At 37.0% G+C, this 15189-nt stretch overlaps 1 protein-coding gene across 2 annotated transcripts in view; it reads right to left on the reverse strand.

Moving 5' to 3' along the window:
• TRAF3IP1 (TRAF3 interacting protein 1) overlaps nt 1-15189 on the reverse strand; it is a 52644-nt gene that overhangs the window by 7883 nt on the left and 29572 nt on the right. The window contains exons 9-14 of one of the 2 annotated variants that reach the window (XM_062578446.1): nt 13746-13836; nt 12933-13016; nt 12200-12320; nt 12010-12046; nt 11092-11168; nt 6023-6100 (exon numbers count right to left, since the gene is read on the reverse strand). In XM_062578446.1, coding sequence (XP_062434430.1) covers nt 6068-6100; nt 11092-11168; nt 12010-12046; nt 12200-12320; nt 12933-13016; nt 13746-13836 — 443 coding nt within the window. In that variant the 3' untranslated portion in view covers nt 6023-6067. Of the gene's footprint in view, nt 1-6022; nt 6101-11091; nt 11169-12009; nt 12047-12199; nt 12321-12932; nt 13017-13745; nt 13837-15189 lie in introns of those variants that run through there. The other variant, XM_062578447.1, reaches the window with a different exon arrangement.

Here is a 15189-nt window from a genome sequence, read left to right on the forward strand (position 1 = left end):
GGCCAAAAAAAAAACCTAGCTGAGGTGGATGCTCTCTGTCTTGGGCTGACCTGGTGCAGCTGCACACTTGGCCAATTCACCTGCCTCCCCGCTCTAGCACCTCTGTGAACTGATACTGTCTGTCAGCCTGTTCATTGTGCACATCAAATACACACATCCACCCATCCTCCCCTCGTGCATTTGGGTCAGACACGCAATGGGACAAGACCAGAGTACCACTGGGTCTAGAGCTCTGTACATAAACTTCCACGCTCAGTGAATTGGCATTTAAGTTCATAGTGCTGCAATTTGCATTGCATAACAACCCTAAAAAAGGTCATGCTAAGCTGTAGAGGAAGAGGATTATGATTTCTGGAAGGCACTGTTTTTGGCGATGCAGAGGTATCACAGCTCATTATGTTTGGCTACCATGTTAGGCTCCATAAGCATTCATTGGACCAGCTTCCAGCAGTGTTCTACCGCTTTGGAGCAATGTCGGATGCTCAAGGGCACAGCCTCCTTTCGCTGTATCACTTAAGTAGTCTGAATTGTTCCCTTCATCTCTCCACTGTCTATATATGGAATTTCATCTTCTGATGCTGGTTCTAATAATAGCACTTAAAGCTGCATAACAAAATTAGACAGTGGTTATTCCATTCCTTCTAGTTCTGGTGACAGTGGTTGTAAAATCATGCAGGCTGCAGATGTGGCCTCAATAAACTGCACTATACAAATTAACTTGGTCTTGTGCACACTACCCCCATGTGCAGCCAGTATGCATCTCTGCGGTCAGTCGCTTGAAGACTCTTAGCTCACTTCATGTTAAGTACAACAAAAGTATTTGCTCAAATGGCTAAATCACCAAGAGCAAAATGATGCCATATCACTAACATTCTGTAATAATCTTATTGCAGCAAAGCCTTCCAAGTAAATAGCAATCACTCTTAACAATAGTCTGCTGCTTTCTTTCCTTCTTTCCATCTTTCCTTCCTTCCTCCCTTCTTTTCTTCCTTTCTTCTTTTCTTTCCTTCCAAGATAGATCTAATCCTCAAGTGGAGCTTCTTTTGAGATGCACAAGCCCTTCAGTACAGTTTATTTAAAGTCTTTTCAGTTATATAATGTGTGCCAGACAACTAGAAAGGTCCTTCTTTACCACCTGAGCCACAGGATCAAACAATTACTAAACACAGTTCCTACCAGCTACATAACAGAGAGGTGGCAGTGTGCTTCTCTCATGCTGGGACACAAAAAAATTCGACCACACTGTCCCCTGCTGCCCTCCTACTCAATTGGCCTGCCTTCCTGTGCAAGCTGTGGGCTGTTTGTTCAGCTGGCTTTGGAGGCAGCAGGGACTACCGCCAAACACATTTCAGCAGCCCTCAGCTTACTGATGAACTCCGATATAGATTTTTAGAAAAATACTTCTAAAGATTTGAAGGCTGATTTACTTACTCCTGACACTTGCATTTTACCACACACACACACGCATACACTGCACATGAAAACCGTGGGACTTTTCTGAGTTTACTGTGATTTTGTAAGTTTAAATTTGTTTAATTAGGAACCGGGTTGAAGTGATGAACACTGCCGAACTCGTGACCTTGCTTCTTAAGTCAATTCATAAGTGCTGGCTAAACTGTTAAAAATAACACTCATCTTAATTCCTTCTCCCTTGACCCATACCTCTCTCCCAGAAGCAGGTGTCTCATTATACTACACCACATAAAGCACGGCGTTCAGATGCTTTCTGAAGCCATCCATGTGTTTGCTCTCCTTTGCAACGCAAAGATGAAAGCACTGTTTTTTGCCTTATTGCCTCTTTTGAGGGCCGGGAAGTGCCCTACTTCGCAACACAAGCTATGGAGGCTTGAGAACGTGTTCTCTCCCAGATCGTTTATCTGGCCAACCAGTGCGCAACATAATCAACAGCGTTCCCAACAACTTCATCAGCACCCTTTCTCTCTTAGTCTTGCAAGCCTGCCAGAGAAGAGCTCTTTGGCATGGGTGTTCCCAAAGGCACAGATTGCAGAGCAGAGCCAAATTCTCCACACCAGGCTCAGTATACATCTCCTTGGGCTGATGAGATTTTCCCTCTAGGAATTTTTTTGCCCTGCTGCCTGCCTTGTTCTACCTAGTAAAGACACAGTAAGAGAACTGCACTGTTCCAGTGATCCAAGTCTTTTACTTAATTTCTCTAGTCTAATTATGCTTTCCTAGTAAAGTTCTTGCTATATTATGCTCCATCAAGGCCTTAATGAAGTCTTAATCCATGATACCGTTATTTGCCACATATACCTGAGAGGTCATCTGTAAAGAAAATTATCTTCAGTTCAGCAGCAAGGCAGGTTTATAGTATATTTGACAGCTTCCCAGAAAAAAAAATCTCACTGCCTTGTTTTTCCTCTCCTCTTAAATGCACCATCTCCTTACCACTTTCCTCACCTCACTCATTACAAGAAGACACAGCTAAGAGGTATGGAATTTATTGCAAGCACAACCATCTATGAAGCAAAAAAATCCAGCTAGTCAGTTATCTGAGGGCGTAGTTGTGTGTATGAAAACATGACGAGTAATTCACATTTATTTTACAAATGCTTAGTTCACAGGTTTACACTCTTGGAATGTTGAAATGACCTCCCTGATACCTAGGCAGTCCAAGCAGCCACACTGATCAACACCTGCAAATGCATTTTGAAAATAAAAGACAAACAAGAATTCCACATTTCAGTAAACAAGCAAAGGGCAACAGGTATTTTTAAACTATAGATCCAGTTAACAACTTGAAATATCCAACACTAAAATACATATCTGCTCAGAAAGCTCAAATGGAAACAAAACACTGAAATATTTCCTATAAATCCGGAAGGCGCACCTAAAGCGTATTAGTAAATATGCAAGAAAAATTTAGGTGTTCCTGTAACTCCAGTATACTCTCTAGTACATAATTCTTCAAAGCTGACATAAAAAAGACAGGATATTATTGCATCTAAAGTAATTTCAAGTACTGAAATATAAAACTACTGTAATCTTTTAAATATTAGTTAAACAGGTACATCAACAGTCTTGTTAAAAAAGTCTTTGAAACACATTCCACATAATACCTAAGCAGTGTAAGAACATGCAAAAGATTTTTTAATACAGCTTTCTTTAATAGAAAAGCACTTAGTTTTCAAGCTTTCAAGAAAAATCTCCCAGTAAAAGTAGATGCGATAGCTTAGAGGAACACTGTTCTTCCTCCTCACCTGAGTTAGAGGAAATAATCACAATCCTTTCTTTCATATTCCTAACACTTCTACTCCAAGATGCTATTTGCATTTCCTGCAGTCTACAGAAAGCTAAGCTTAGAGCAGAGAATAATCACCAAGAAAAAGTAGTCAAACTTTGCCAGCTATTACTGATTATAAGCCATTAAGAAAAAAAAAAAAAGTCATATTGCTGTTCTCAATTTCATAGTTAGTTATGGGTTAAAATTTGCATGAGACATTTTTTTAAATCACAAAGAATTATAGCAGATGGTTTGTTACAACAAGCAACGTGGGTGGTAAGAGTCCTGAATGCCACCTTTGCTCATTTTGCACAAACATGTAACAGGATATATTCAGTTTTAAGAAAAAATGCTAGAATCAGAATTGTTCCAGTCTATTTAATTAGGTCATACACCTCAATGAACTCTCCCTTCACAAAAGACCAAGAATCAATAAATTATCCCCATATAAAACACTATATCACTTTTGTAGGCCCAACATGCTTCCTTTCCTTCATGTTTTTCATAAGACACCAAGATAAATGTTTATTTTGGATTCCTGAGAAAAAGTCTGCCTTTCCCATTACCTCAATCCGAATAGAACACAATGCAGGCTTGGATGCAAGGATTTGAGAAATTAAGAAGCAAAAACTTGCCTTTTATTCAATAAAGGAGAAATTATCATGAAGGTCCCCCCCAAGCCACCAGGATTTAATTGTGTTTTAACTCTCCTTGCTAAAGAAATTAGTATAAATATTACAGCATGCACAGCTCTATAAAATGCATCATTCACAAGACATCCATTTCCAATATCCATGCTGTTAAATACATTTGAAATGGCTGATATCTACAAAGTTAAAGAGGTGATATGATTTTTCTTTTTCTTTCTTTTTCTTTTTTTCTTTCTTTTTTTTTTTTTTTAACAGTTTTAAGGCTTTATTTCTAGAATCAATATTTGACTATTCTTATATAATGTCTCCTTTATTTCCATCAGCAGTATTTTTTAAAAATTAACATTTTTAAATACGAAACAAATTAGAGAAAACGTACCTCAAGAAGTTAAAAGGGGCTGTAGAAACTATTAACTATTGTATTATGTCCCATTATGAAAACAGACCTAAGTAATCACAGTTTTATTGAGGTATACCATTTCCCCTCTACTCCTTTCCATAGCAAGGACAGGACAGAAATCTCATTTTGGACATGTAATTTTGATTCATTCAGTGCAAAACCAACCATGTAGGGCTTTTTTATTGTAGAAAATATTTGATCATAAATGGTGTTTTCTTTTCCTTTTTTTTTTTTTTTAAACAGAGCCTGCATTTTAAGTAGATCATAACTATCCACTAGAGATTATCAAAAGAAACTCTTTCAGAGAAACACAGGGAAAACAGTAAATGTTAAATCATTTCAAATGAACAGGATGCCAGGTACTGAGTTCAGTAACAGGCCAAGGAATCAGAGGTATGATGTTCTTTACCATTAGATTTACCAAAGTCAGTTTGACCTGCTTAAGACTTGAAAGACACAAATAAGTAAAAAAGTATTGATGTGGTGGGAGGGGTGTTAAAATGTTTGACTCAAATTTCATACCTATAAGAAGAACTGGAATTTACAGAAGGAGATAAACACCTCTCAATCCCTTTGAACCTGCCTGCCTTACTTCACTGTTTTCAGGAGAAGTCAGTGCGTAAAACCTCACACATTCGGTGAAACATTCAGCATACTAAGCAAAATGCTATGCCTCTGCCACGTGCATGGCAGAAAACAATGCTAGTGGTAACCAACCAGGTGGATAAAATACCAGGATAGTATTACCTTAGCCAAAATGGCATCCTGGGTGCACAACCCTTTCCAGTAAGACACCTCTGTGATTCGGCTTTCCTTTTCTATTCACATTGCTGAAACTTTGGCCCTACACCCTCCTCTTCCATAAAAAGCAGCATCTTTGCCATGCAGAATGAAGTTGTTATAAACATATTCCTAGTGCTCACAAATTGCTTTCTCATGAGCCTGTGCCTCAGAAGCATACCCTGGTCAGATTCATTGAGAAGCTTCACGAAGTACTTGAAGATCATCTATATTGCGCCTCCTACAACACACATTATTGCTACGCAGTTGATACACCGCATCCTTTCCAAGGTATAGAAATATCAGGTGTCTTACTACAATTCTATATACTCTTTCTGTTTAATTTATCCATCCACTGTCTCATACTGCATCTATACTGTATCTACAGGAGAGAATTTTTGTGGTTTTGTGTGCAAAGGATACAGCAATGGGAGCCATGACACCAGGAGCATCACAAGAGTGACAAAGTTCCACTTGCACAGCTTGCAACACAACTGCATGGTGATGACAGGATGTTTGTGAAAGCTGCTGGCAGTGACGAATATGCAGCAAGGACATTCAAGCATATGTTCATCCAACTGAAACTCCATGATGCCTGAAAAAAAGGTTACTGGCAACTGTTGGATAGGGTATTGTCCATATTTTAGAGGAATTGTATTCACCATTCTAGCACCAAAAATTAGTCATGGCAGCTTTATTTAAAGCACTGTGCTATCATCACATCATCATAAACAGCATTGTCACACAAGGAAAAAAAGTTTTTCTGCATGTAATTCCTATTAAATCTCATTGTAAGCATTTCTTATGACATATAAATTGGCAGGGAATCTGCAGAGAAGGACCTGGGATTCCTGGTGGACAACAAGTTGACCATGAGGCAGCAATGTGCCCTTGGGGCCAAGAAGACCAACGGTATCCTGGAGTGCATTAGGAATAGTGTTGGCAACAGGTCGAGGGAGTGATCCTGCCCCTCTAGTCAGCTCTGGTGAGGCCTCATCTGGAGTACTGTGTCCAGTTCTGGGCTGCCTAGTACAAGAGAGACATGGAGCTACTAGAGAGTCCAGAGTAGGGCTACAAAGATGGTTAGGGGACAGGAGCATCTCTCCTATGAGGAAGGTGTACAAGAGCTGGGCCTGTTTAGCCTGGGGAAGAGAAGACTGAAAGGGGATCTTATCAATGTCTACAAATACCTTAAGGGAGGGTGTCAAGAGGATGGGACCAGACTCCTTTCAGTGGTGGCAAGCAACAGGACATGAGGCAACAGACACAAACTGAGACACAAGAAGTTCTGCCTGAATTTAAGGCAGAAACACCTTGTTTCCTGTGAGAGTGACAGAGCACTGGAACAGGTTGCCCAGAGAGGCTGTGGAGTCTCCTTCTCTGGAGATCTTCAAGGCCCGCCTGGATGCGATCCTGTTTAACGTGCTCTAGGTGACCCTGCTTATTACATATTACTAATTGCACTAATGAGCAGGGGACACTCAGTGTTGTTCAGCTGATGAATTAATGTAAAATCTATGACCTGAAGAACTTTAAATAAACAGAATCAGCAATGAGTATATTTGTTCTGGACTCAGAAGTACCAACTTTATTTATAATATTTGTAATTAAAGTTAGTATTATCCAAGTGCTAAGCTATTTAATATCATTTGTCCTAGAGCAAACCTCTAAGCTACTTATTTTTTAAAGCCTGTGAATTGTATTTGGTAGTGCAAGGATGGTAATTCTGAGATCCCCCTTGCTTAAACTATTTAATAACCTGCCTACATTTTCCACATATCAATAAATGAAGTGGAATACAAAATGTAACATCTGTTTCCTCCTCTGTTTAACATAAGGAGGTCAGATTTTAAACAAATACAATTCGGAAGTCTTTTTAGGAATTTGTTAGGCTGAATTCAGCTAATCAAGACAGCAAAGATCTTGTGTATTTCCAGAATGACCCCTTTGTTTGACCTGAAAATTGTGTATATTATTTTAAGTTTCTACACATGCAAAATCTACATGATGAAAGCCCCAATTTTCTCTCCCTTCCTTTTCTCTTCTTTTTCTTTACAAAAACTTTTTAAAAGTAAAAGCCTGTTTTGGAAACTCAGCACAAAAAGAGCTTCAGATGTACATCCATAACACAAACAAAAGCTTCTCTGCAATCAGCAGTTAAAAGTAAAGGTGTGAAATATCCTCAAGATTTCAGCAGTGTTATGTTTTGATTAGATATTAATTTATCAACTTACCTGATTTCTAGTTTACTCATTCACAATAAATCAGGTAAATTAATTCATCAGTTTGCTACTGAATATTCAACTCGATAAAGCCAGAAGATCTAGCACTCAAACTACAAAGATACCTTTTTCTCTTCATTTTCCCAAGTTATATCCTAACTGGCAGATGAACAAAGCTTTAATGACTAACAAATAAGTTTCATATTTCATTTCTTTTATAACTATGTTTAATAGTTATAAATAGAATAGTTTAACAAAAACAAGCAAGATATTTATTCTTACCCATAGGCACCAGGATAACCTTTATTTCATCAGATATAATTCCCCAAATTATCTTATTCCAAAACATAGAAGTACAACTATATTTTATTCACCAATGAATAATACATTTTGGAACACTGTTGCATACTGAGGTAGAAGATACTTCTTCTGGAGAGTTTGATGAAAAACAAATTAAATAAATAAGTAAAAAAGACTGAGAAATGGTCATAACTCAGTCTGATACTGCTTCCCAACAGACTGCAGAGCTAGACCTGGCCTAAAACCTATGGCTATCAGAATATAACACACTGGCCAGAGTTCACCGACCCATTCTCACAGTCTCATCAACATAACAGGACATGGTGCCATTTCTCTGTATAGAGCACTTGGCAGAAATAAACCACTTGAGAACTTCTTTTCTTTGTAATTATTTTTGCTACCGCTCTCCAAAGAGATTTCACAGACCAGTATCATAACTATTCTTCCCAAAACTTTTGGTCTGCAGTCTCCCAAAAATGAATCTGGCCATTCTCTTACTCATTATCTTTGTAACATCCCTCAGACATGAGATATGCTCACGACCCTAGGGCCATGAGAGTATGCCAGACATCCATCTGCTACCCTAAGCATATTGGGTCCCTGAAATATTTCCAGAGACAATACCACATTGTAAATGTATTTTCTGCTTTTACTGCCTTCTGCATCACAGTGTCTTTATCCTTTAAAAAAAATTCCCGAAATTCAATAACCTCTCCAGCTTGTGTTTTCTGACCTACATCTGTCAAGTTCCTGTCACCAACTCCAACCATTTTAAATCATCTTTTCCACTGTTTTTTCCTCTGCACTCAAGAAAACTATGATTCTCCTGTCTGGATCCAATGAGTTCTTCAATATACTTTGAAAAGCAGTAGCAGAAAAGAAACCTAGTGCAGTAGCAGCCAGGTGATTGGATTTGAGATCAGATGATACTCCAGCAGCATAGAGTTGTATGCAAGTTCTCATGTGATTGACTAGGAAGTCAGCATGTTTTTTTCCAGAATTAGCTGTCTATTATCAGTGCTGCTAACATAGCTCAGTGCTTCAAAAGATGCAACAAAAAGACAAATGAGGACTGAATGGACATTTTAGAGATTGAAAATGTGCAATGGGACTAAAGAATGATTGTAAAGAACACAATTGTCCATGGACATTTGAAATATCTGAGGGATTAAAAGGGAATAGTTTTAGTTAGTTTACACTTATTCAGGAAAAAAAAAACAAAAAAGAAAAAATAAAACGAAACAAAAAAAAAAAAAAAAAAAAACAGAAAGTTTAGAACAAGACCAAAGGAAGTTTCCTGAGCATGAAGTCTATGAGCTTTTATAAAACTTGCCCATTGTTCCTTTCTGTGTCCAACACTTAAGTTGACAGGACACAATATGGAACAGTATAGTAAAGTACAATTAGGTACTAGCAGAAGAAATTATTAAATGAACTAAAAATGACATCCCAAAATTCAGTCTGAAGACTGACGACTAAACAGCACCATCTAGTTATAAAAACAGGAACAGCTGTATCTCTTGCTCTCTCAAGTGCTAGCTCAACATACACTCCATCAATGTACTCTAGAACTACTGCATAAATAGAGTAGTATCACTTTTTAATCCTTCAATTCTCCAAACAGTTATATAAAAGACAGAACTTACTCAAGTAGGCAAAATTTCACATCAGACTTGTTCATTACAAAGAGGCAATAATGTTTCAATAATCAGTAAACAGATAACTCAAGCTGTGCATTTATAACTGTGTAATCCAGCAAGTTGCATCAAACTGTGTCTATTCATAATGTACTACAACAGGAAAACTAATGGTATTTTCCTATTTTAAGAGGTGTTCATTTTCTTCTTCAATATCTGTGCTTGCAATATGTGAAAGGAATTCTTTTCAAGTCAAGCGGGCCTGGATCTCAGACAGTTCCAAACTTCAGATAGGAAGCTACTCCCTCAAGGGCCAGATCTGCCTTCCTGATTTTCTCAACTTGTTAGGGAAGGAATGAAAAGGCTGGTCTCTGTGACACCATAACCCTTTACCACTAGACAGCAAAGCATATGGGAGTGTCTCTGTTTAAGGCAAGAGATTGTTGATTTTACCCTTCCAAAATTCCAATCCTAAAAGTTAACATTGTGTCACTTTTGCCGCAGATTGCTACAGGCAATTATAAAGCCATGCAAGCCTTAGATAAAATCAGTTTTTTAAAACTGTCTACTAAGACTGCCTACCATTATTTTAGTCCCTCAGGGACTTCTTTTCTCTCACTGAGCTTTGCTCATAACCTCATATTATCATCACTCATTGCTAAATAATTGTATCTAGTAATGCAAAAAGAGGCAGTCAAGTGGTCAAAGTTTCAAAATCAGCTAATGATTTCAGATAGCTATATAAAAAAAGCTTGATGCCCAGGACTTTGTGAGAAGCTTGACTCTTGAGGTCTGAGTTTCAGCAACTAAAAAAAAAAATCTGCTGTATGTAAAACTATAGATCACTACTGAAAAAGTGTAGTCAGTAAAATATGCAACGCTGAACTAAAATTAAAAAAAAAAAAAGAGAGAGATTGGGTGTGAAGATTTAAGAGTTTGTGAAAAGCATATGCCTTCCCAAAACTTTATGTACTTGTTTACGTTGCTCTGTACTACTCTGTACTACTTTCCTCAGAGCCTCTTCACCAACATGTAAAACTAGCTCAGTGATTTAGAAACTTTTCAAATGGTCAATGGATCTGGGGAAAAAAAAAAAAAAAAAAGTTGATCTAAAATGTTCTGCCTTTTGCTGTTACTTATAACAAAAGCTTGCAAGACTGAAATAGTAAAGGCTCTCCAGCTGTGATAAGATGACATTGAGATTGCTTTTACTTTGTGATCACCAGATGTTTGTCCTGGAGGCATAGATGTAAAGCTATCGACTACAGACCTGCTTTTCTTATCGTTCGCAGACCCTCTAGAAGTTGTCTGAACACCTTTTCCTTTCCAAGAAAAAGATCATTCAGGTAAAAGGCAACATGGTAATATGAAGATCTCTACTGCACTTTATATGGTTACCTAAACTTGAGTTCCCATACGGTTAGACAACAATAACATTTGTTGGACAGTAGGATACTACCTTTCAAATGCGCAGGAGACAAAGATTAAAATAAAGTACAAATGTACAGTTTGCCCATCTGGACAAACTCAGACTTTGTTTTAGAAAACAAACAGGTAGGCTAAAGAAAACTTCCTGAAAATCACTCTGAAATATTTTTTAAAACCACAATAGGAACCCCCTCCACACACAATAATATCAAACAAACAAACAAACAAAAAACACTCAACACAAACAGTGAAAGAGAAAACACAGAAAAATTTAACACTATCTAAGAGACAAACAGAAAGGAAAAAAAAAGCATAATGTATTAAAGAGGGGAGTTTGATCAAAAATGGAAAAAACAATTAAAGTGAGAAAAAAGACCACTATTAAAATATTTTAATATTCACAGTTCTTGGAAGGCCATTTGCATCTTACCTTCTCTGCAGTCTTTGATGATTTTTGAGATGCCTCATAATCTTTCTTTGTTTCTAAGATTCTTTTTACAAGTCCACCTGGTAAAAAACAGTCTGCACTATAATACTGTTCTAAACATTCAGACAATACAATCAAAATCCAACTGCTTAATTTTCTTTCAGTTTTTAGAGGAACATTAACCGCATTCCATTACGCACTTACATCACCAAGATACAAGGTACTTATTATATGATCTATTTTCTCCTATCTCCTATGAATTAAATTGTACCAAACACTATAGTTTACTGAATGGCTTTTGCTATTGAGATAGACTTGGGAGCTGTAGTAACACAAGGGCTTTTCCTCTGCACTCCTCTTTCAGAAGAATTCAAAAACTGCACCTGATAAACGTTGGGATCATCTGAACTTTCTACTCTCTTCCTTTGCTTGAAACTTTTGGCTGCAGGGACCTATCTGAGAAATACGTCTGCCTAAATCACATCCAGTGTGATCATAACAGACTGAAGATTCTTAATCAGACATCTGAGGTCACAAGTAAGCATCAACATTGTTAAGAATAGTTCCATCAGTTTTTCTGGAAGCTCTTCTACAACTTGCCTTGATCAGCCAACCTCATCTCACATCTTAAAAGAGCTGACAAGCTGTACCTCACACAGTAGGAAAAAATAATTTAGTGGTTTTAAGCAGCATTTTAAATCCTACTGACATTAAAACAAGTGTATTCAACATCAGTCGTAAATCCTGCTGCTCAGATAAGTAATTTCCTAAGTAATTTCTATTTTCTTGTTGCAAATGTTGGAAGTTCCTGCCCTAAGGTTATATTTTGCTACTTTATTCAGCACTTTTTCAATGCTTGACACTTGGTTTAAACTTCTAGAAGTTTTTTTATATTAAAACAAACAAACAAAGAAAACATACCATGCTTTTCATCCTCAACCAGCTCGACTTCTGGCTCCTACACACACATGAAGAGAGCTTTAGTTGCAAAAGGTTGGCATTGCTTTAATATACAAGTTCTCAAAAATATTCAAATAGAAACTAGTTAAACAGATAAGTAATAGACAACAAACTATGCAAAAAGGTGCTACAACTTGCAACATTAACAGACCGTTTCCATCTCCGGCACTTCTGGCAGCAGTAGTGCTGCCTCCACCACAAACTGGTCATCATCGTCATCAGAATTTTGGTGGTCTGTGATCAAATTAGAGACCGTTTTACCGCTACTATTCCTGAAAGACACAAGTGAACATGAAACCCTATTTAAGATCTGTCCACCTACCCAAAACAGAAGAGACAGCAGTTCCTTCTCTCCTGCTGCAAAAAAGCAACATCCACCGAGAGCACACCGAATTGTCATTTCTAGACACAGCCCAGCTCTGAGAACAGCCATCCTGCTCTCACAGGAAGATATATATTTTCCTTCCATTTTAGCACTTGGCACTTACCAGAAATCACCCTTAAACCATTTTGGCAGGATTTTCAAATGGCTGTTTCAGCTTTTCTGGAGCATATAATATGCACCGGATGTTTTACAAATCTTTTCTAGCAGTAGTTTTCATCATCATTCTATGCTTTTCTGTTTTAGAGCTCACAATAGCAGGAAAGGTAAATTATATTTTTGAACTCCCAGAAGTCACAACTAACTAACTTTTAGATAACGTACCATATTTTCAGAAACAATAAAACCACTAAAGTAGGCTTGAATTTTCCCATTTGAATCAATGAGCATGGGATAACCTATCCTAGTACTATTCAGCAGCAGGTACCACACAGAAGATTTGAAAATACCATGGCATAAGAGCTAAAATTATCTGCTCTGTGTCTCTCACATCTGTCCTTACCTTTCTGGAAGTAAGGCCTCTGTGCTTTCCTGATGTTTTATTCGTGGTGGTGCTGGTCTTGCACTGCCAGGACGCGGAATTCGTCTGCAATAAATGAAGAGACCTCTGCACACATACTGTAAAATGAAGTCTCACATGTCCCTCAGTGGAGTAGATATATAAACTGAGCAACCAGGCTAATGCATAAAAACAACACTAAAAACACATCCCAGTATATAATCTAATATAACAATACTTGCTTTTCTATGTGTCATAGATGAAGATTACGATTCCTTGTAAAACAACCTTTTGATTTGCCTTACTAAAAAATAACCTGGATTCAGTACAATTATTTAACATTCACAAGAAGTTTAAAATTAACAATAACACACTGCAATGTAAAAGAAAAAACCTAATTTTCCTAAGTGATGTTCCTGATTCAATTACACAAGCCTATGTTGGACAAAGAAAAAGTAAACCTGGACTTGAAAGGCAAGTTTATCTTAACCATAACAGTACACTTAAGAAACGCACGTATATAAGGCAGTGTTCCTCATTATTTCAGTCTCCGTGCATATTTTTCATTTTAATAATATTGCATCAAAGCACTTTGTAAATCAAAAAAGTAAGCCAGAAATATTTAATAATTTCAATGTTTTCTTTATAAACGGAAATCAAAGTGAATAAAGTAAACCATACATGGGATAGTATTTATTTTTTGATATCACGAGCCAAAACATACTGCTCCAACTTTGTCATTTTCAAATGGACTGTTTCCTTACTTCAGATGTGTCAGAATTTGATTCACACAGAGCAAAGAATCATAGAACAAACCTTTGGATAACCTGAGGTAGAAGATCGTTAGGTACTTTGCCATTTTCAGATGCTGCAAGTTTTCCAGGAGTCATATTTTCTGCTTCTCCTTCTATTAAATGAAAGAAACATGTAATTTGGCTTCACTGACAACTTAGTAAGAAAAGTTATATTTGCCTTACCGCTATATTTGAAATCTTACCAGCATTATACTTGAATATAGACTAACAAAATGCATCACATGACAAATTCAATCATTAGAAATACATTTCTATAAGCTTATAAACAATTTTAATAGCTGGTCAACATTTAATTCTTAAAAAATCTGAGCATTCACAATTCAAAAGAGATACTACAAAAGCATTTAGAATTTCCTAATTTTTTTAATTTCCTTTCTTAATACTGTGAAATTCTCTAATCTAGATTGCCTAGATAAAAAATGACTTACCAGCTCACTCAATTCTTTCAAAGTTACAAGGGGACCTTAAAATATTTGAAGCTACTCATTACACAAAATCAGAAAAAAAAAAAAAAAAAAAAAAAAAAAAAGGATGCTACTCAAAGATGATACTCTCTACACTGCTTTTTTTCCCCTCTTTTTTTAAAAACTATGATTCTAGGATTATTGCTCATTTTGTAATCCCTCCATAGTTACAATCTCATTAGGCTTGACCCCATCTCCTGTTTAAATCAGATGGAAGCAGTTTACCTTCTCCTTTCCAGACAGTAATTTTCTCACTAAGTTACACTGACTGGTCCAGTACAGTAATCAACTGAACCCATACCTTTCAAGCTCAGTTTAGATCATTTTCTGTAATGGTAGAGAGAAAGAATAAACAACATCCTTGCCTTGACAATCTAATTGCGTAGGATTGCAAGACATGATTTCCAATTTTCTGCTTTTGTATTTCCACAAATAATTCTTGCAGGTAAAAAGCACTCAGTATTTTTGGATCTCATTTATAGACCTTGCCTAGATAAATAATCTCCTAGTAAGTACTTCTTGCACATAATGCTACACACAGAAAAGACTTTTCTTCTAACACAAGTTTCTTCCATTTCAGTGTTCCCACACTCTGAAATCTCCAAAGAATGGCACCAGAAAAAAAGCTGAGTCAGCTGTGCTCTTACATGCCTAAATTGAGCCAAAGAAACGCAAATATCCATTTCATCACAGTCTAATGTATTTCACTTTCCTAATGTGTTTCTGTGTATTGTCTGAACAGTTATATCACTGGTAAGTGATCCCCATTTAAAACTACTGAATAGTACAGTAAGTTTAAAGGAACTGATACAGTCTACTAAATCTGCATATTGTCTACTATAGGATAATGGAAAACACATAAATATATTTCATAGAATCATAGAATCAGTAAGGTTGGAAGGGACCTCTGGAGATCATCTAGTCCAAACTCCCTGCTCAAGCAGGGTCACCTAGAGCACGTTAGACAGGTTGCATCCAGGT

The sequence above is a fragment of the Rhea pennata genome, chromosome 6 (genome assembly GCF_028389875.1).
Source record: "Rhea pennata isolate bPtePen1 chromosome 6, bPtePen1.pri, whole genome shotgun sequence".
NCBI lineage: Eukaryota > Metazoa > Chordata > Aves > Rheiformes > Rheidae > Rhea > Rhea pennata.